The sequence below is a fragment of the Microcaecilia unicolor genome, chromosome 4, assembly GCF_901765095.1.
Source record: "Microcaecilia unicolor chromosome 4, aMicUni1.1, whole genome shotgun sequence".
Taxonomy (NCBI): Eukaryota; Metazoa; Chordata; class Amphibia; order Gymnophiona; family Siphonopidae; genus Microcaecilia; species Microcaecilia unicolor.
In genome coordinates this window covers 154,243,461-154,266,334 of record NC_044034.1, presented here as the reverse complement: position 1 = coordinate 154,266,334, position 22,874 = coordinate 154,243,461, and the positions used below count along the sequence as shown (strand labels likewise).

Sequence of the window (22,874 nt, the reverse complement as noted above, 5' to 3'; positions counted from 1 at the left end):
AAAATGTACAAATATCTTGCATACCAACACTTCCAATATTTTAAGTTTGGTAATCGGGCGGGGAAGTTACTAGCTAGGGTGGCAAGAACGTGGTCCCCACAAACTTTTATTCCAAGCTTAACAGGCTCAGATGGGAAGCGAAGAACTTGTCCAAATGACATTTTGCAACTCTTTCATGATCATTTCTCCCAAATGTTCAGGGCGGGTCACACACGGATAGGGCCAGTGGTGGTAGATTATTTGGAAGATTCTGGGATTTCCCAGATCTCATTAGAGGCACGTGCCCAGCTCAGTGCCCCTCTTCGGGCCCAGGAAGTCCAACAAGTGATCCGATCCCTCCCCATGGGCACTAGCCCAGGTCCCAATGGGTTCTCTTCCGAATATTATAAGATGCTTAATCAACAGGTATGTGCCCCACTAACCATGTTTTATGAGGAAGCAGTTGAGAGGGGGGGGGGGGGCTTTCCCTGTTGGATTATTTGTAGTAAATAATTAGCAGATTTTAGTACACACAGCTTCAGCTTTAGAAATGTTAATTTCTTTCTTCATCTCTCTCTCATTCACCCCTGAATAATTCACTGCTGAGTCACTTTAAAGTTGAAGTAACAAAACATCTGTTTACTCACAGTTTGTAGTTAGATTATAATCAGACAGGCTTATATATACATATTACTATACATTTGTATTATCAGCTCCTTCCATGTGCTTAGATGGTAATGGATGCTCACACCACCATAGATCCTCTCAGGTTAGGAGAGAACATGAGCTCCATGTGCTCCATGTGCTGCATCTGCAGTGTCTAACCCCCACAGGAAGTTGCATAGCTGTGTGACCTCTCTAAGTAATTCACATCAGAGGTCACAGAGTAATCACAGAGAAATAATAGGTGACAGGCAATGCATGTAAAATACAATTACATTCCAACAAACCCCTTCTCATGCATAACTGTCATGCAATTATTTATTCATACAAAGTCCAAGCTTTATACGCAGATTCACAAAATGTTCTCTGGGTAACGGTTTGGTCATGATGTCAGCTGTCATCTCACTGGTGTGACAATAGTGTAGACTGATGACCCCTTCTTTTGCCAACTCTCGCACGTTGTGGTATTTCGTTGCGATGTGCTTGGTGCGTGACTGAACCTTGTCATTCTGTGACAGTCGGATGCAGCTCTGATTATCTTCCATTATCTGGATTGGTCTCTGTTCAGCTATTCCGAAATCCAGCAAAAGTTTTTCAATCCACATCAGTTCTCTGCACGCTTCCGATACGGCCACATATTCAGCTTCTGTAGAAGACAGACTCACAATACTTTGTTTATGACTGGCCCATGAAATTTGTACATTTCCATACATAAACACATATCCACTTGTGGATTTATAATCAGAATGATCCCCTGCCCAATCTGAATCACAGTAACATATTAGTTTTGGATTACTATTGGCTGAAATCTTTAATTTACAATCAATGGTACCCTTTAAATACCTTACCATCCTTTTAACTGCAGTCCAATCTGATTTGGTAGGTGAGCTGACCCTTCTGCTCAAAATTCCTACTGCATTTGCTATATCAGCCCTGTATGTGGTAGCTAGATATAAAAGCTTACCTATGGCTGATCTATATTGGATGTTATCTGGTAAAGGTTCTCTTACTGTTTCATCCTTCAGAAAATCAGTGATCATGGGAGTGCTTACAACTTGGGCATCTTGCATACCTAAACTTTCAATAAGCTCATTTATTTTCTGCTTCTGGCTTAGAAGATAAGAACCATCATTTTGTTTCTCAATTTCTATACCAAGATAGTATGACACATTACCAAGTTCTTTTATCTCAACATTGTGGTTTAAACACTTTACAATGTCCTTGTACTCTTGCTCACTTTTGCTTGCAATGAGCAGATCATCAACAAAAGCTAAAATGTATGCATATTGTCCATTTGTGCACCTAGTGTATAAGCATTTATCTGCTTCACCTTGCTTAAATCCTAAATTTGTCAATATTTCATGCAATTTGTCATTCCAACATTTTGCACTTTGCTTTAATCCATAAAGACCTTTGTTTAATTTACACACTAGCTGTCTTTGTTTTGTATTTATGAAACCTGTTGGCTGTTCCATGTACAAGTCTTCAGTTATATCTCCGTGAAGAAACGCTGTTTTCACATCAATGTGGTTGACTTGCATGCCTTTTGAGACTGCAATGCTCAGAAGTGTTCTGATTGTCGTGTGTTTCACTACAGGTGCAAACACTTCATCAAAATCTTCTCCATATTTTTGAAGATATCCCTTTGCCACTAATCTGGCTTTATACCTTTCCACTTTTCCTTGTGCATTCCTTTTTAACTTGAATACCCATTTGCATCCTATAGCTTTCTTGCCAGGAGGTAATTTTGTAAGAATCCAAGTATTATTTTTATCCAATGCATCAATTTCTTCTTGTGCAGCTTTATGCCATTCAGCAGCTTCTTCTGCTGGCATTTTCTCAATCTCATCCCATGTTAAGGGCTCTTGAGCTTCTGCTGACTTTGTTAGGTAAGACAGTCTTGGGGGTGGAACACCTTTGTTTTCCCTGGATGAGCGTCTGACAACAGGTTGGTCTGACCTTTCCGCATCCTCAAAATCTGAGAGTCCTTCTCCAATTGATTCCCCTTCTCCAACTGTACTGTCTTCTTCAATGATCCTTTCTGTGTCTGCTTCCTCTGCCTGTTCCTCGTTAGATACAGATGAGTTGCTTTCAGACATCTGCCTTGGTATGGCATTTATATACACTGGCATGTCTATTATGGTTCTAGTTTCATATTCTGGATGATAAGGCTCATCTGGGATAATCCAGCCTTTATCAACCCTCTTGTTTTCATCAAAATATGTAACATGTCTTATGCCAACAATGCCAGTTTTCAGATTCAAAATTCTATATCCTTTGTGTCCTGGAGCATAGCCAACTAAAATGCCCCTTTCTGTTGTGGAATCCAGCTTATGCCTTCTTTGCTTTGGTATATGAGCATATGCTGTACTTCCAAATGTTCTTATGTGTGACAGGTTTGGCTTCCTACTATGCCATGTCTCATGTGGTGTGCGCTCAGCGCCTTTAGTTGGCATTCTGTTTTGTAGGTACACTGCTGTGAGAATAGCTTCCCCCCATAGTCTTTTAGGGAGATTGCTATCTGACAGCATACATCTGGTCATTTCCACAAGTGACCTAAATTTTCTCTCTGCAACAGAATTTTGCTCTGGTGTATAAGCTACTGTTGTGATATGCTGAATGCCTTCTTGTTCTAGAAATGTGCGCATGCTTTGTGAAGTGAACTCACCACCATTGTCGGTCTGAAGAACCTTTGGTTTTCTTTCAAATTTATTGCTCACCATGGCTACGTATTTCTTCAGCATGTCTGTGACTTGACTTTTTTCTTTCAGCAAATAGGCCACACAATATCTAGAGAAATCATCCAAGAATATTAGCACAAATCTGTTATTTCCCAATGATGGGATATTAAACGGTCCACATAAGTCACTGTGTATTAAGTCCAGCACTTTATTACTCCTATTTCCTGTGTATGCAGGAAATGAGGGTCTCACACCTTTTTGAGTAACACAGTCTATGCATTTCTCCATTTTACCAGCATCTGCACTTATCTGAATGCCAGTGGCTAGTTGCTTACTGTAAAGATCCTGGATCACCTTAGAATCACGATGTCCCAGGCGGCTGTGCCAGATTTCCAGACTACATTTACCATCATTCTTCCTTACTTGCGCCATATGTGAGGCTTCACCTGAAATGTTCAGCTTATAAACATCATTATGCATAAAAGCTTCAGCATACACTTCATCATTTTTAGAGATTGTGCACTTACTGTTTTCAAAATGAATCACAAATCCCTTCTTATCTAATGTAGATACACTAAGCATATTGCAAACTGCTTGGGGAATATACAAGACATCACTTACAGGAATTTCTTTAACTTCATTAGACACTTTGCATTTTAAGAATCCAATACCTTTTGCTTGGATCTTAGCAGTCCCTGCGTTTGCAGTTTTAAGAATACCTTCCTCTGGACACATTTCCTGAAAGAAATCCTTACAATTGGTTAAATGGCATGTACTCCCTGAATCCAAAATCCAAGTACTTTCATTTGAATTATTATTTACCATAGTCAAAGATTTTTCTGCCATTAGAAAGCCCTTGTGTTTATCTTTGTCCTTCATACATTTCCTGGTTTGAAAATTCTTTAGTTCCATTGGCTTAGGTGAGCTAGAGGGAGTGTTTTGTGTTTCCTTACACCATTTAGATACATGTCCCTCCTTTCCACATGAGTAGCAAATCAGCTTGCCCTTGGGTGGAGTTTTCCCATAGCTCCGCCTTCCTCTGTTCTTTGCCAAGAAATTTGTTTCATTTCTCTCTGACTTGCTTTGAGAACACATCTCCTCAGAATCATTTATTATGCATTCCTGCCTTAGTTTTGATGTTGCCTGTTCAAAAGATTGCCCTTCAATGGCCTCATTTACAGACCTAAAAACATCAAACTTCTTTGATAGTGAGGTAAAAAGAAATGCTCTTTTCAATGCATCGCACATGGGAATTCCAGAAAGTTCTAGCTTTTGAAATGAAGACATAAGATGCATAATGTGATCATTACATTTACTTTTATCCCTTAATTTGGTTTCATTCAACTCTGCCAACCAAATTGGTTGCTGCTTTGCATATGTAGTTGCATACATAGTTCTCAGTTTATATAAAATGTCCTTTGGTGTATCTTTTCCCTCCACTAATATGGCTTGTTTCTCTGAGAGAGCTTCCAAAAGCATGCACTTCACATAATAGTTTGCATTGTCCCATTCAGCCATATTTTCAGCTGTTCTGTCTTGGTCTAAGCATATATCTAATCTTTTTGCTCGAAGGAGACATATGAATCTTAGTTCCCACTGCTGATAATTAAACTCAGTTAATTTAGGCACCTTGAGAGAGTGGAACAATGGTGAATTTCTTCCCTCAGCCATTTTCTTAGCCTTCTGTCTGCTGTGTGGGGGGGAGAGAGAGACAGACTGAATCTTTCCTTTAAAACTTAAGAGAAAAATGTGGCCTTTTTTTCTGCCTGGTAATATTTCTCTTCTTTTTCAATTCCTGGACCCTGGGCCCATAACCCTTTTGTTGGATTATTTGTAGTAAATAATTAGCAGATTTTAGTACACACAGCTTCAGCTTTAGAAATGTTAATTTCTTTCTTCATCTCTCTCTCATTCACCCCTGAATAATTCACTGCTGAGTCACTTTAAAGTTGAAGTAACAAAACATCTGTTTACTCACAGTTTGTAGTTAGATTATAATCAGACAGGCTTATATATACATATTACTATACATTTGTATTATCAGCTCCTTCCATGTGCTTAGATGGTAATGGATGCTCACACCACCATAGATCCTCTCAGGTTAGGAGAGAACATGAGCTCCATGTGCTCCATGTGCTGCATCTGCTGCATCTGCAGTGTCTAACCCCCACAGGAAGTTGCATAGCTGTGTGACCTCTCTAAGTAATTCACATCAGAGGTCACAGAGTAATCACAGAGAAATAATAGGTGACAGGCAATGCATGTAAAATACAATTACATTCCAACACTCCCACCCCGCGCAAACGAGGCTCTTATCACCCTTGTACCTAAGCCGGGCAAATCTCAAGACTCTCTAGAGGCATTCCGGCCAATATCGTTACTTAATGTAGATGTAAAAATATTAGCGAAGATCTTAGCAAACAGGCTGGCTAAGCATCTGCCAAGTGTGGTGGGGGATCACCAGGTAGGTTTTGTTAAGGGTAAGCATCCGGGGCTGAACGTACGTAGAGCTCTTCTAGCGATGGCGCAGAGCCAAGAATCTCGCACTCTCCTGCTGTTGGTAAGCCTGGACGTGGAGAAAGCCTTCGATCAGGTACAATGGGACTACCTTTTTAAGGTATTGAGATATATCGGTCTGGAGGGATGGTTTTTTGCAAGCGATTTCCTCACTATATGTAGACTCATCAGCTTGAATAACAGTGAATGGTCTATTGTCTGCAGCTTTCCCAATTGGTAGGGGCACTAGGCAGGGCTGTCCCCTATCTCCACTACTATTTCTGTTGTACCTCGAGCCCTTTCTACGCACTTTAATGAAAGTTCCTGAGATTTCAGGCATGGCCACGCCAGGGCTTTCGGTCAAGGTATTGGCCTACGCTTACAATATCCTTCTCACATTTATAAATCCACAACATTCACTTCCTAATCTGCTAGAAGTGTTGGGGGAATTTGGTTAATATTCTGGATTTCAGCTTAACCTGCAAAAATCTGTAGCATTACCTGCACAGTCCTCTATCCGAGATCAGTGGGAGGGAGAGTTCCCTATCAAGTGGGGGACAAACCAAATTAAATATCTAGGAGTCCATATTCCAGTTAAGATGAGTCAGATATATAGAATCAATCTTAGGCCATTATCCAGCTCATAATCGAAAGTGATCGCTGGCCTTTTCCCGACACAAATTGGGAGATGGCCGGCGATCTGGGAAAAGCGGCGAAATCGGTATAATCGAAAGCTGCTTTTTTGACAGCATCGCCGCTTTCCCGTCGCCTTGCCAGCGAAAGTTCAAAGGGGCGTGTCGGCGGCAAAGCGAATGCGGGACATGGGCGGGTATGGGCGTGGCTACCAGATAGCCGGCTTTCACCGATAATGGGAAAAAAAATGCGGCGTTAAGCAGTATTTCGCCGGGTTTACTTGGTCCTTTTATTTTCACGACCAAGCCTCAAAAAGGTGCCCAAACTGACCAAATGACCACTGGAAGGAAGCGGAGATGACCTCCCCGTACTCCCCCAGTGGTCACTAACCCCCTCCCACCAAAACCTCCCCACTTTAAACACTTTTTTTTCCAGCCTGTATGCCAGCCTCAAATGCCGTACCCACCTTCATGACAGCAGAATGTGTTCTGTCTTCCGTCAGCCTTTTCCTGCTTGTGATGTGGCTCTGGGGTGAGTGTGACATGTTTTCTGTTATTTGCACTGCAGAGTCACATCAGCAATGCATTGTGGTGGGTGTAGGTATTGGTAGTTGGTAGGCTCTACTCCCCTGGCACTTTCCCCTTGCTTACTGGGTCAGAGTGTGCCCTGTTTTGTTTCCTGTTGTAGCCCATGCGGTAGTGGCCATTTTTGTAAGCCAGTTTTAGTTCCCTTTCCTGTGTTACCCACGTTAGAGAACTTAGTTATTACCTTGAATGGTGCTGAACGAGGGCATTGTACGCCATTGTGCCTGCTCTGACCTACTGCTAATCTTAGTACCAGGGGACTCTTTGCCAGTGGGGCACAACCTCTGATCTGCAGTTAACTGTGAGTAAATGTGCTTATTTCAAGAAAGGACTTTTTCAGAGAGATTAGTCTTCAGGTGTGAACTGGTGTGCCAAAGTTATACAGCAGCAATAAGTCCTACAGGCTGTATGCAGGTCCCTGGAGCAGTTTTAGTGGGTGCAGTACATTTGTGGGTAGTGGGTTTTGGGGGGGGGGGGGGGGTTGGGGGGCTCAGCTCCCAAAGTAAGGGAGCTATGCACGTGGGAGCTTTTCTGAAGTCCACCGCAGTGACCCCTAGGGAGCCCGGTTGGTGTCCTGCCATGTTAGGGGGGCCAGTGCACTAAAAATGCTGGCTCCTCCCGCGGCCAAATGCATGGGATTTGGCCGGGGTTTGAGATGGCCGACATAACTTTCCATTATCGCTAAAAAACAAAGCCGCCCATCTCAAACCCCGGCCAAATCCAAGGCATTTGGCTGCCCGCAACCGTATTATCGAAACGAAAGATGGCCGATCATCTTTTTCGAAAATACGGGTCTGGCCAGCTGTTTGCGGCACCGCCAAAATACGTCGCCGGCCATGTATTTCACCGGCGCCGTTCGATTATTCCCCTCCACGGACTTCCACAAAGACATCGTTATCGATGTGGCAAAACCTCCCTATATCTGTTTGGGGTACAGTCGCCTTATATAATATGATGATAATAGTACCCAAATGGATTTATGTAGTTCAGGTATTGACCCTCTTTCTTACCTACAAGGATGAAATGGGTCTCCATCACCTATTAAAGCATTTCCTTTGGAATGGTCGTAGGGCTCGTACATCGATGGCACAGACATACCTCCCCAGAAACAAGGGTGGGTTGGGGGCTCTTAGTATTAAATTAATATCGGTGGCTAGATGTATGAGACACCTGTCAGACTGGTTCAGAGGCACATCATATTTTTCTTTTCCTGACACAGAATGTTTGATGTTAGGAGCAACATACTTTAGTTATTGGCTACACGCGAAGCCAGGCCAAGCACAAACACCATCACATTTGACTTTCCTCTTTTCTTCTTTAAAGAAGGCATGGAGGTGGATCTGCAAATATAAGGTCAATCAGCACTCTACTCCACTACTGCCACTTTCTGGTAATGCAGATTTTCCAGTGGGGAGCTCTTCGGCCGCTTTTGAGAGGCTGAGAAATAGAGGGACTGTCTTCTTGTTCCAAGTATTGACTGAGGAGGGCTCTTTGAAACCCCCTGCGGATTATTTTTTTTGTTACATTTGTATCCCGCACTTTCCCACTCATGGCAGGCTCTAAGCGGCAGGCAATGGAGGGTTAAGTGACTTGCCCAGAGTCACAAGGAGCTGCCTGTGCCGGGAATTGAACTCAGTTCCTCAGTTCCCCAGGACCAAAGTCCACCACCCTAACCACTAGGCCACTCCTCCAGATCAGTCAAGGCGCCTCCGCACAGGATTTCCTGGCCTACTTCCAGTTAAGACATTATGTAAGGTCTCTGCCAAGAGACTCTCTCACTTTATATATATGGGAAAAACTTGTGAAGGTCTTCGATTTGGAGGGTCAGTTAATAGTGCCCCTAAAATATTATTATACTAAACTGAGAAAAGACTTGCCAGCAGTGGCATATGGGCCTCTGGTGCAGAGATGGTCCTTAGAGCTGGGGTAACATGTTAGAGACGCGTACTTGCAAACATGTGTATTGAGATGCTACAAAGGTTTTGGGAGTGCAGACTTGTGGGAATTGCAATATAAATTCATAATGCATCTTTATATATCCCCGCATAGAGCATTTAGAGCAACTATACGACCCAGTGACGATTGCCCGAAGTGTTCTCGGGTGGTGGCACACCTGGGGCATATGTTTTTTGGCACTGCCCTTCGGTAATAACTTTCTGGACTCTAGTATGTTCCCATGAGGCATATTTTCAAAGCACTTTGGGAGGCTAAGTTCCATAGGTTTCTATGGAACTTTGGGAGGCTAAGTGCTTTGAAAATATGCCTCCATGTCTCCCGGATGTCGAGCATCCCATGGAGACGGACCCCCACTCTGTTGTCTGATGTATTTTATCATTCAAGGGCCAATTAGAGCAGGTCTGAAAGATTTTCTAAAATGTGCAGTTATGATGGGGAAAAAAACAATACTTAAGACATGGTTGCAACCAGACAGTCCCTCAACTCTGGAGGTCATACATTATCACACTCAGTACCTTAGAGCGTAAGACGGTACTAGACCTCGCCTCACGTAAGGGAGACAAATTTTTGCACTGCTGGTCCCCCTTTTGTGACACTTTGACTCCACTGGCTCGTAGCAGGGTACTCAATGGCTAACTAGCCACATGAGGCACTTTTGTTAGTGGAAGGGGTGTTGGTGGGAGGGAGGGAACATAAACAGGAGATTTGCTGTAAATTGGAGCATGGAGAGGATTAGAATTTACATTTGGTGAAACAAAGCTGTTTACACTGTTAAAAGTTGTTTGTTTGATGATCTAACTCATGCTCAAGGCAATGTTATAGGAAGAAGAGGGAGAGTTGGGGTGAAAAGTTATGAAAGTAAGATGACAGACTACAGCTCTTTGAATTGATATTCTCTTTAATAGTACTGATGAAGGATAGATATCTGTTGTTAGTGCTTCTGTATTTTTTGTACACATGCAATTTGTCATCAATAAAACATTCACAAAAATCAGCGGTCCCAGCACAGACCCCTGGGGAACCCCACTAACTACCCTTCTCTATTGAGAATACTGACCATTTAACCCTACTCTCTGTTTTCTATCTTTTAACCAGTTTTTAATCCACAATAGGACACTACCTCCTATCCCATGACTCTCCGTTCCTCTGGAATCTTTCATGAGGTACTTTGTCAAACGCCATTTGAAAATCCAGATACACAATATCAACCGGCTTACCTTTATCCACGTGTTTGTTCACGCCTTCAAAGAAATGTAATAGATTGGTGAGGCAAAATTTCCCTTCACTAAACCCATGTTGGCTTTGTCTCATTAATCCATGCTTATATATATAATAGTCTCTACCATTTTAGTCCCTACCATTTTAACCAGCACCAGCGTCAGGCTCACCAGTCTATAATTTCCCAGCTCTCCTCTGGATCGTTTTTAAAAAATCGCCATTACATTGACCACCCTTCAATCTTCCGGTACCAAGCTCGATTTTAAAGAGAAATCACATATTACTAATAATAGTTACGCAAGTTCATTTTTCAATTCTATCAGTACACTGGGATGGATACCATCCGGTCCAGGAAATTTGCTACTATTTAATTTGTCAAATTGCCCCATTATATCCTCCAGGCTTATAGAGATTTCATTCAGTTTCTCTGACTTGTCAGCTTTGAATATCATTTCTGACACCGGTATCTCTCCCAAATCTTCCTCGGTGAAGACCAAAGAAAAGAATTCATTTAATCTCTCCGCTATGGCTTTGTCTTCCCTGATTGCCCCTTGGTCATCTAGCGGTCTGCCTGACTATTTTGCCGGCTTCCTGCTTATAATATACCCAAAAAATCTTTTACTATTTGTTTTGCCTCCAACACAATCTTTTTTTCAAAGTCCCTCTTTGCCTTCCTTATCAGCACTTTGCATTTGATTTGACATTCCTTATGCTGTTTATTATTATTTTCAATGTCCTTCTTCCATTTTCTGAAGGATTTTCTTTTAGCTCTAATGGCTTCCTTCGCCTCACTTTTTAACCATGCCGGTGGTTGTCATTTGGTCTTCCTTCCTCCTTTTTTAATACGTGGAATATATTTGGCCTGGGCTTCCAGGATGGTATTTTTGAACAGCATCCACACCTGATGTAAATTTTTGACCCTTGCAGCCGCTCCTCTTAAGTTTTTTTTCCACCGTTCTTCTCATTTTAACATAGTCTCTTTTTTGAAAGTTAAACGCTAACACATTGGATTTACTGTGTATACTTAACTCCAAAGCTAATATCAAATCTGATCACATTATATGATCACTGTTATCAAGTGGCCCCAGTACCATTATCTCGCACACCAGATCATGTGCTCCACTAAGGACTAGGTCTAGAATTTCTCTCTCTCTCTCTTGGCGGCTCCTGTACCAGCAGCTCCATAAAGCAGTCCTTGATTTTGTCCAGGCATTTTAACTCCCTAGCATGCCTTGATGTTACATTTACCCTATCAATATCAGGGTAATTGAAATCACCCATTATTATTCTGTTGCCCAGTTTGTTAGCATTCCTAATTTCCATTAACATTTCTATATCCGGCTGTTCATCCTGGCCAGGCGGACGGTAGTGCACTCCTATCACTATCCTTTTCCCCTTTATACATGACATTTCAAGTCATAGTGATTCCAAGATGTGTTTTGTTTTCTGTAGAATTTTCAATCTATTTGATTCAAGGCCCTCCTTAACATAAAGTGCTACCCTCCACCAATTTGATACACCCTATCACTACAATATAATTTGTACCCCGGTATGACAGTGTCCCACTAGTTATCCTCCTTCCACCAGGTCTCAGAGATGCCTATTATATCTATCTAATTTTTCGCAATATATTCTAACTCTCCCATCTTATTTCTTAGGCTTCTGGCATTCGCATATAGACGTTTCAAACTATGTTTGTTGATCCTATTTACATCATCATACTCAGTACTTGACAGTATTAATTTGCAATCTTTTGTCTGATTTTTTGTAACCTCACTATCAGGATACCCTATCTTCCCTGTTTTGGTGATATCTTTGAAAGATACCTTATTCCAAACCATGTGCTTTTGAGCAACTGTCGGCCTTCCCCCAGTTACATAAGTACATAAGTAGTGCCATACTGGGAAAGACCAAAGGTCCATCTAGCCCAGCATCCTGTCACCGACAGTGGCCAATCCAGGTCAAGGGCACCTGGCACGCTCCCCAAACGTAAAAACATTCCAGACAAGTTATACCTAAAAATGAGGAATTTTTCTAGTCCATTTAATAGCGGTCTATGGACTTGTCCTTTAGGAATCTATCTAACCCCTTTTTAAACTCCGTCAAGCTAACCGCCCGTACCACGTTCTCCGGCAATGAATTCCAGAGTCTAATTACACGTTGGGTGAAGAAAAATTTTCTCCGATTCGTTTTAAATTTACCACACTGTAGCTTCAACTCATGCCCTCTAGTCCTAGTATTTTTGGATAGCGTGAACAGTCGCTTCACATCCACCCGATCCATTCCACTCATTATTTTATACACTTCTATCATATCTCCCCTCAGCCGTCTCTTCTCCAAGCTGAAAAGCCCTAGCCTTCTCAGCCTCTCTTCATAGGAAAGTCGTCCCATCCCCACTATCATTTTCGTCGCCCTTCGCTGTACCTTTTCCAATTCTACTATATCTTTTTTGAGATACGGAGACCAGTACTGAACACAATACTCCAGGTGCGGTCGCACCATGGAGCGATACAACGGCATTATAACATCCGCACACCTGGACTCCATACCCTTCCTAATAACACCCAACATTCTATTCGCTTTCCTAGCCGCAGCAGCACACTGAGCAGAAGGTTTCAGCGTATCATCGACGACGACACCCAGATCCCTTTCTTGATCCGTAACTCCTAACGCGGAACCTTGCAAGACGTAGCTATAATTCGGGTTCCTCTTACCCACATGCATCACTTTGCACTTGTCAACATTGAACTTCATCTGCCACTTGCACGCCCATTCTCCCAGTCTCGCAAGGTCCTCCTGTAATCGTTCACATTCCTCCTGCGACTTGACGACCCTGAATAATTTTGTGTCATCGGCGAATTTAATTACCTCACTAGTTATTCCCATCTCTAGGTCATTTATAAATACATTAAAAAGCAACGGACCCAGCACAGACCCCTGCGGGACCCCACTAACTACCCTCCTCCACTGAGAATACTGGCCACGCAATCCTACTCTCTGCTTCCTATCTTTCAACCAGTTCTATCTCCTTTTTAAATGCTGATGCCAACAGCCTGGTCCCACCCTGGTTAAGGTGGATCCCATCCTTTCGGAATAGGCTCCCCCTTCCCCAGAATGTTGACCAGTTCCTATCAAATCTAAAACACTCCTACCTACACTCCAGAGCTCAGCCTGTCTCGTGGGCCCTGTGTGTGGAATGGGTAGCACTTCAGAAAATGTTACCCTAGAGGTTCTAGATTTGAGCTTTCTACCTAAGAGCCTAAATTTGGCTTCCAGAACCTCTGTCCCACATTTTACTATCTCATTGGTACCCACATGTACCAAGACAGCTGGCTCCTCCCCTATCTAGGTGTTCGCATCAGGCAGGCAAGTCACCAGGTGATCCTCACGTCCACCAGCCACCCAGCTATCTATGTGCCTAATGATCGAATCACCAACTACAAAGCTGTCCTAACCTTTCCCTCCTGGGCAGAACTTGGAGACATATCCTCGGTGCAAGAGGATAGTACATCCCCTGGTGGGCAGGTACTGGCTACAGGAGTACCTCCTACTTCACCAGGGTGATGCTGTCCCACATTTTACTATCTCATTGGTACCCACATGTACCAAGACAGCTGGCTCCTCCCCTATCTAGGTGACGCATCAGGTCCGTCACCTTCGCACCAGGCAGGCAAGTCACCAGGTGATCCTCACGGCCACCAGCCACCCAGCTATCTATATGCCTAATGATCGAATCACCAACTACAACAGCTGTCCTAACCCTTCCCTCTTGGGCAGACCTTGGAGACATATCCTCGGTGCAAGAGGATAGTACATCCTCTGGTGGGCAGGTACTGGCTACAGGAGTACTTCCTACTTCACCAGGGTGATGCTCTCCTTCTAGGAGCCCTCCCTCCTCCAAGGTAGCACAGGGACTACCAGACTGGAGGTAGGACTTCTCTATAACATCCCTGTAGGTCTCCTCTATGTACCTCTCTGTCTCCCTCAGCTCCACCAAGTCTGCTACTCTAGCCTCGAGAGAACGGACCCACTGTCTGAGAGCTAGGAGCTCTTTGCATCGGGCACACACATATAACCGCTCACCAACTGGGAGATAACCATACATGTGACACTCAATGCAAAAGACTGAATAGCACCCCTCTTGCTGCTGGACTGCTGTCTCCATCTTAGTATTTTTTAGTTTTTCAATAATTTAATATTTGCTAAAGTATTAAGGATATTATCCTAATATGAAAATGTCTTTTAGTTTATATGATATATTGTGTGATTGTTTCCTTCTTAGATTGTAATGAAATGTATTTAAAACTGTAATTGCTTGTTATCCTAATTACAATAACTGACTATATAAGTACATAAGTATTGCCGTACTGGGAAAGACCAAAAGGTCCATCAAGCCCAGCATCCTGTTTCCAACAGTGGCCAATCCAGGTCACAATATCCGGCAAGATCCCAAAAATGTACAAAACATTCTATACTGCTTATCCCAGAAATAAGTGGATTTGCCCAAAGTCCATTTAAATAATGGTCTATGGACTTTTTCTTTAGGAAGCTGGCCAAACCTTTTTTAAACTCCTCTAAGCTAACCGCCTTTACCACATTCTCTGGCAACAAATTCCAGAGTTTAATTACACGTTGAGTGAAGAAAAGGTTTCTCCGATTCGTTTTAAATTTACTACATTGTAGCTTCATCGCATGCCTCCTAGTCCTAGTATTTTTGGAAAGCGTGAACAGACGCTTCACATCTACCCATTCAATTCCACTCATTATTTTATAGACCTCTATCATATCTCCCCTCAGCTGCCTTTTCTCCATGCTGAAGAGCCCTAGCCGCTTTAGCCTTTCCTCATAAGGAAGTTGTCCCATCCCCTTTATCATTTTCGTCACCCTTCTCTGCACCTTTTCTAATTCCACTATATCCTTTTTGAAGAGTTGTGCTAGGGGTGGGTGGGATGAAGACTAAACTAGGTCCTGCAGTGCCTGCTAGAGGCTGTTAACGCTGTGGTACACAGTTCAAGTTTTAAAACTAGGGGGGGGGAGAGTATGGAGATTAGCTCAGCCTTTGCTAATGTACGACATGCAGGTTTGTGTTGATTACACTTAACTTGGAATTGTACTGATTTACATTTGAAAAAGACAACGAAACTTGCTACCTTAGAACAGGTAAATGGATCTAGGGCAGTGATTCTCAATCCAGTCTACTTTTTCAGACTATCCACAATCAACATGCATGAAATACATCTGCATAAAATGTGAACAGTACATGCAAATATCTTTTTATGCTACGGCTGATCAAGTATAAGGGTGTGCTTTGTATTTTTTTTTTTTTGACTGCTTGTTTCTGAACTGTGGCTTGGGTTCGATTTTGAATTTTTATGTTTCTTTTGCTTTGTATGTTTTTGAATTTGTATGTGTGTATATTGTACCTCACCCTGGATAAGGGTGGGTTATAAATAAAAAATCTAAATTTCTCATGAACATTCACTGTGAGTAACCTGAAATCCAAACTAATCTGGTGAGTAAAGAACCACTGGGTCTAGTGGAACCAGACTGTTTGGGGCAAGAGAAGGACTATAAAGGAAAAGGAACTACCAGGCATCTTCTTTATTCCTGCCCTCAGATGAGGGCCTTCTGGTCCAGGGCTTAAACTTATACCATATTTTATGCTAAATTTCATACCTCACGGGATCTCTTGATGGCCACATTTGAGGAAAGGCATTCAGATACTTAATTTGGTCTCCAGAGGGAGGGTAAAACGTTGTCATCATTGCTTAAGGCAATACCTAGTGGCTATATTCAGAGCCTACAATTATAAAAATCCATAATGCATCCTGGCCCAGCACCACCACTGTAATAGCCAGACTAGGTATAACTGGGGTAATGGTGAGCAAAAGACAGGGGAAATGTTTCCCTGGATACATGCAAATTAAGTCTTATGGTGGCACATCCTAGTCCTGGTTCTGACTGAGCCAGAAGTGCAAAGCAGCAGGAGGAAACTGCTGTGCCAGAAATTACTTGGAGGCGGTCTCTGTCCAGTTTTAGGGGACACAGTAGAAGTATTTATATCATGCCCGGGTGAATCCTACCGCACCTCTGGTCAATGACTTGTGACACAAATACGAGAAGCCCTCCATAGAATTGATCATTTACTAAAGTAAACAATGCAATGTTTCAAGCCGGGGCATTGCATGCTTAAAAAGAATGCCATATACATTCTGTTACACAAGTTATTTTGATTTGAACTTTAAACTTTGGCCATCATTTATCTTTTAATAAGCTGTGGCCAACATTAACACACACTAAACCAATCCTGCCTAGACACAGCTGCAACTAGTAGGTGCACAGATACATTTCTCACTGTAACCTCTGCCACAGTTTTGTAATCCAAAGACAAACAACAAAAAATATCTTGCTGCCGTGGCTGGCATGGATTTCAGTGTCTGCTTTAAAATTCATATGCTTTAGTGTTATAAGTATGTGGTTGGTCGGTACTAATGAAGGCTCATTGTAGACCTAATCCTGCCTGAGCTGGTGCAGAGGAATACTGCTGAACCGTTTAAACTAGATATCTTTCAAACATGCTGCTAGTCTCTGGAGGTTGAAACTTGACGCTGTACTTATTTATTTATTGCATTTGTATCACATATTTTCCCGCCTAATAGTAGGTCCAATGTGGCATACAATTACGGAGTTTCAGTTTTATTGAAGAGTATTGTTACAACAAGGCAGACGATTACAGCGATTCAGATTGGTTTAAGAGTATCTCTTATTACAAACAACAGATATGGCCTGGGCTATATTTATGATTAGTATGGTGGAAATGAGTGGAGTAAGCTAAGAGGTTTGCGTTGATTTGTCGTTGTCTGAAGATAAACGAGGGTGTCGCAGTGGGTTTGAGGTTAGGTAGGAGCAGAGATGAGGAACTTCATGAAAAAATGTGTTTTTAGGTTTTTCCAGAAGTTTAAGTAGTTCTTTATGCATTTCAAGTCTTTTGGTAGAGAATTACAGAGTTGGGTGTCTATAAATGAGAAGCTGGAGGCGTATGATGTTTTGTATTTCAGCCCCATACAACTGGGATAGTGGAGCGTTAAATATGATCTTGCTGTTTCCATCAGGTTTCTGATTGAAGACCTTTCAGTGGCTTGGAAAAGACATCAATAGTCCTAAACCCACTACTACCTGGAGGTAAGCAAACAGGATGCTAGGAATTATTAGGAAAGGGATGGTGAATAAGACCAAAAATACTATAATGCCTCTGTATCACTCCATGGTGCAACCTCATCTTGAATATTGCGTTCAGTTCTGGTCACCATATCTCAAAAAAGATAGAACGGAATTAGAAAAGGTTCAAGGAATTGCAACCAAAATGATAAAGGGAATGTAACTCCTCTTTTATGAAGAAATGCTAAAGAGGTTAGGGCTCTACAGCTTGGAAAAGAGATGGCTGAGGGGCCATTTATTTGTTATATTTGTATCCCACATTTTTCCATCTATTTGCAGGCTCAATGTGGCTTACATAGTACCGGAGAGGCTTTGAAGTCTCCGGTGAACAAATACAAGGTAATGTTGTGATAGGATAGAGTTCATGTAGTACTGTCACATTAGGGAGTCGTACAACGGAAGAGTTGAGTAATGTCCATTATGTACTTGAGTTTTGTTGTGTAGCAGAGTTCAATATAACAAAACAGTGGGTAAAAAACCAGGAGTTCCAGAGTAAAGATGAACCAAACTTTATTAATCAGTATACTGATTAATAAAGTTTGGTTCATCTTTACTCTGGAACTCCTGGTTTTTTACCCACTGTTTTGTTATATTGTGACTATCCGTGGGATTTCGTTGAGTTCTCCACGTTTGTGGTTTCTCTACTGTGTAGCAGAGTTCAGGCATTTAAGTTGGGTTGGTAGGGTATGCCTTTTGGAACAGGGTAGTCTTTAGTGATGTCCAGAAGTTGTATGTCATTTTTAAGGCTTTTGGTAATGCATTCCATAATTGCGTGCTTATGTAGGAGAAACTGGATACGTAGGTTGATTTGTATTTAAGACCTTTGCACCTTGGGTAGTGCAGATTTAGAAATGTTCATGTTGATTTGGATATGTTTCTGGTTGGTAAGTCGATCAGGTCTGTCATGTATCCCGGGGCTTCACCATAGATGATTTTGTGAACCAGGGTGCAGGTTTTGAAAGCAATGCGTTCTTTGGGAGCTAGTGTAGCTTTTCACAGAGGGGTTTTACACTTTCAAATCGTGTTTTTCCAAATAGAAGCCTAGCTGCCGGGTTTTGTGCGGTCTGAAGTTTCTTTAAGGTTTGTTCTTTGCATCCCGCATAGATTCCATTGCAGTAGTCTGCGTGGCTTAGTACCACTGATTGTATCAGGGTGCAAAATGTTTCCCTTGGGAAGAATTGTTTTAAGCATTTGAGTTTAAACATTTTCTTTGTTGTGGATGCCACTTGGCTCTCCAGTGTTAGGTTACGGTCCGAGGATTTTCAGACTATCTGAGATAGGAAGGGTGTAGTCTGGTGTGTCAGTTCTTGTGGGGCTGTCCACAACATTTCTCAAGTGCCCCTCCACTGCAGACGCTGCCAAGCAGTTACCCCCCTACATACACTACCAAGCCCCCGCCCCAAATGCCCCTCCGCTACAGATGCTGCCAAGCAGTTACCCCCACCCCAAGTACCCTCTGCTGCAGCTGCATAGTTACCCCCCTACCTCGAGTGCCCCTCCCCCCACATGCTGCCATGGAGTTACCCCCCTGCCTCAAGTGCCCCTCCCCACACATGCTGCCATGGAGTTAACCCCTACTTCAAGCACTCCTCCCCTGCACATGCTGCCATGCAGTCCCCCCCCCCCCCCCCCCAACCCCTCAAGTGTCTCTCCCCCGCACACACTGCCATGCAGTTACCCCGCAACTGTTCTAAAGGAGCGGGTAACTAGTTATTCCTATTGCCTTATCCCTGAAGCTGCTGCTGTGCTTCTACTAAAGGCAGCTCGCAAGCCAAGCCCAGCCCAGCAGTCCCCGACCCCGCTGGTGAGAAGTAAAAGACGGATAGTCGTTTACCTCTCGCCAATCCAACCTCAGCAGACGTTTCATCCACCCCCTTCTAAAGACTCTCTCCCGCGCAACAAAGTCCCGTCCGGCCGCCTCAGACTCAGGCTCCGAAGGCCACAGCAGCAGCAGCACATTCTTACCTGAGCGCCCCGGTCCTCCTTCCACAGCTGCATCTGATCCGCTGCTCTGTCTCTCTTGTCGGCCATGTTTCTCTTCCCTTTCTGCACAATAACAAAAGTAGGTACGTTCTATTTTCTTATAATTTTTTTGCTCCGATATGAGTTTATTTGTTTTAGTTTTTTTTTTTTTTTTAATCAGCAGCACAGTAAATTAACGTCCTTAGACAGCTCACAAGCCCACTTCTGAGAGAGAACGGGGGTGGCGACCACCGCTATTTTGTTAGAAGCCCTCCTACCCATTGCTGTTCTCCTACTGGCCGAGAAGCTGGCAGATCCTCCTGGATGTTTATAAGTCATTGGCTGTCAGGTGTGCCAGTCAAGCGCGACTGGTTGGACTTTAAAACCTCTGAGGCAGCAAATTGAGTTTTGTTGGCCGTGGTGGTAAAATAAGTGGGGGTGGTAGAGTTGTGGGTTTACAGACAGTACAGCGGTCAAATGTTTTGTCGGCTTATTTATCAGTTTTAATTAATATGCCTCTATTTGTATTTAACCTGCTTTCCCTGTTTGCTGCATCTACTGTCAAACTTTCATTTGTACAGTTAACTTTGCTTGGAAGGTAGAGAATGACATGGGGGTAAAATTTGTCCCCGTCCGGCAGGCCACGTCTCCATCCCCGCAGCTTCCGTTACCCCCCCCCCCCCCCCCCTCATCTGCAGAAGCCTCGAACACTTATGATTTTACATTTACATCTTTTTATTAAAGTATAAAAAGGAACAATATGCTGTGCAACAGTTGTGTATGAGCAACTATAATAAACCCTCCACCACCACCCCCTCTACCCTTCCAACCCCAACAATAGCTGACTTCTGCTACCCCAAGGAATCCTAATCCACCCTGTTAAAATGTCCAGGGGTACAAAATACAACCCGTTCTGTATGCCCTAGAGGAGAGAATATGCCCTATGAAGCACTGTTATGATTTTTTAATCTGTGAATTAATAAGAAGTCATCAACAATCTCAGGATTCAGTCTAGCTCTCACGTCTTCCACAGTCCCTCCTGCCAGGGGAGTAGCCAGACAGCAAATTTTGGGTGGGCCTAGGCAAGAAGTGGGTGGGCACCAAATGTTCTCTCCCCCACCCCCACATCAAAAAAATATCTCAGCTGGTGGGAAAATGCTTCTCTCCTGTCTCCACCTTGGTAGTCTGCAGCAGGCATGTGCTGAAACCCGAGCATGCGAAGATGCCAGTATTGTGGCGAGCAGCATTTTCATTACCAACTGTTGGATGGGCCTGAGCCCTACCACCCAGGCCCACCTGTGGCTACGCCACTGCCTCCTGCAATAGATGGTCTTCTTAGCAAATATGCTGGTAGCAGGATGTACAGGATCCCTCATGCAAATGTTGCTAGCTGTTTGCTTGGTTTTCCAAAAAATAAAAATATTGTCATCCGCATCTTTCAAACATAAATAACAGTCCAGTTCATTAACAGGCTTCAAAGTAGAAAGCGACACGGGGACAAAGTTTGTATCCCCATCCCCGCGGTTACTGCGGATCCCCGTCCCCATGTCATTCTCTAGTGATAGGTAAAGCTAACATGTTAAAAGACAGGATTGATTGTACTGGTGGCCAATCAGGATCCAAAATAGGACAGTGAAATGAGGGCCGTGACCCCACTCGACTGTCTATGTGAGGCAAGTGAATGTGGGGTGAATGAATGGTAGTGATTGGAAGGTTAAATGATTTTAAGGCATATATTGCATTTATATTGTTGTTGAATAATTGATATACAAAAAAACCCACAGTTTTCTGGAGAAATATTGTTACGTTTTTAAATTTAACCCATAAGTAACTGAAGAATGGAGTGTGTTATTTTGTGCGTGCTTTTGTGAGTGTCCTAGTGGTTAGGGCGGTGGACTTTGGTCCTGAGGAACTAAGTTCGATTCCCGGCACAGGTAGCTCCTTATGACTCTGGGCAAGTCACTTAACCCTCCATTGCCTGCCGCATTGAGCCTGCCATGAGTGGGAAAAAGTGCGGGGTACAAATGTAACAAAAATAAAATACCTTAGCCGAAACTGGGGAAAAAATTGATGATTCTGGGATTCCTCATCCTGTGCAGAGGTAATCAGGAGAGGAAACAGATAGTTCTGTACCAATTCACTAAAAGTGTCTTCAAAAAACACACATACCATTGATACTCTCTCCCGTCTACCGCTTTTTGGAGTCTGCCTCTTCTAGGCGTTTTTCGAGTAGGCCTAGGAAAATTTCCTATTCCTCGTAAAGGCATAAATACCTTCCTTCTGCTCATCAATCTCAACCCTACGTGCTCGTTCTTGGCAGAACCGGACCCCAAAGGCTGCCCTGGCGCCCTAATCAGAAACAGGAAGTGGTTTTTGACTGGCTCCAGCACAGCATAGTCGCAGTTCCAGTGGTTGTTCTGGTCAACCTGCCAGTCAGAGGAAGGGTGAGTTTTTTTCAAAGACAGGTAGCCCCTTATCACCTCCGACCAGTGGGTCCTTCAAATTGTCCATCTGGGTTACGCCTTGCACTGGCACCATTGCCCTCCGAGGGTGCAGACTTAGTTTTCATCATAGGCAGCTGCTTGTAGAAGAACTTGCTGCTCTTCTAAAGAACCGTGCAGTCAAGCCTGTTCCACTTCTGGAGAGAGGGCTAGGTTTCTACTCCATGTACTTTCTTGTGCCAAAAAAACTGACAGATTGTGTACTATTCTAGACTTAAGGGCTCTGAACAAGTATTTAGTCCAACAAAAGTTCAGAATGTTTTCCATGGGTTCACTTCTTCCTATGATCCAAGAACACGATTCACTGTGTTCTCTGGATTTACAAGATGCTAACACTCCCTAATCTTCCAGCACACAGGAAGTATGTTTGCTTTCAACTGGGAGCACACACTACCAATTCCGCATGCTACCATTTGGTCTTGCATCAGTTTCCAGGGTGTTTACCAAGTGTCTTGTAGTAGTTGCAGCATCGCTACGCAGACTGGGGGTCCATATATTCCCTTATCTGGATGACTGTCTCTTGAAAAACACGTCGAGGGACAGGACTCAGCAGTCCATGCAGTGGGCTATTCAACTGCTGGAGCTTCTCGACTTTGTTGTGAACTACCCCAAGTCTCATCTGCTTCCTGTTTAACACTTGGAGTTTATTGGAGCTCTGACTGGACACACAGCAAGCAAAAACATTTCTCCCTCTGCTGAGGGACGACTCCTTGGTAACTCTTGCCAGTTGACAAGTTCCTGCTTGGAAGATGTGCTTTTTGGGCCAAATAGTCTCTATTGTTCATGTCCCAAGGTGCATTTTCATATGTGAGTAGCTCAGTGGACCCTAGCTCAATGGTCTCAGTCCTTGGGGAACCTGACAGATCTCATCTCTACGATGCCCAAATTGCTTCATTCTCTGCTCTGGTGGACAGTTTGGTCCAATTTACTTCTGGGACTCCCGTTTGTGGCTCCTCAGCCTCAACAGGTGACGATGATGGATT

The 22,874-nt window shown here is 43.3% G+C and overlaps 1 protein-coding gene across 1 annotated transcript in view; it reads right to left on the bottom strand.

The window, feature by feature from the left end:
- Positions 1 to 19,634, bottom strand: part of LOC115468787 (catalase-like) — a 65,420-nt gene extending 45,786 nt beyond the window's left edge. Inside the window, exon 1 of the mRNA XM_030200783.1 lies at positions 19,394 to 19,634. Coding sequence (XP_030056643.1) covers positions 19,394 to 19,459 — 66 coding nt within the window. The 5' untranslated portion in view covers positions 19,460 to 19,634. The remainder of the gene's footprint in view (positions 1 to 19,393) is intronic.
- Positions 19,635 to 22,874: the final 3,240 nt, after the last annotated feature.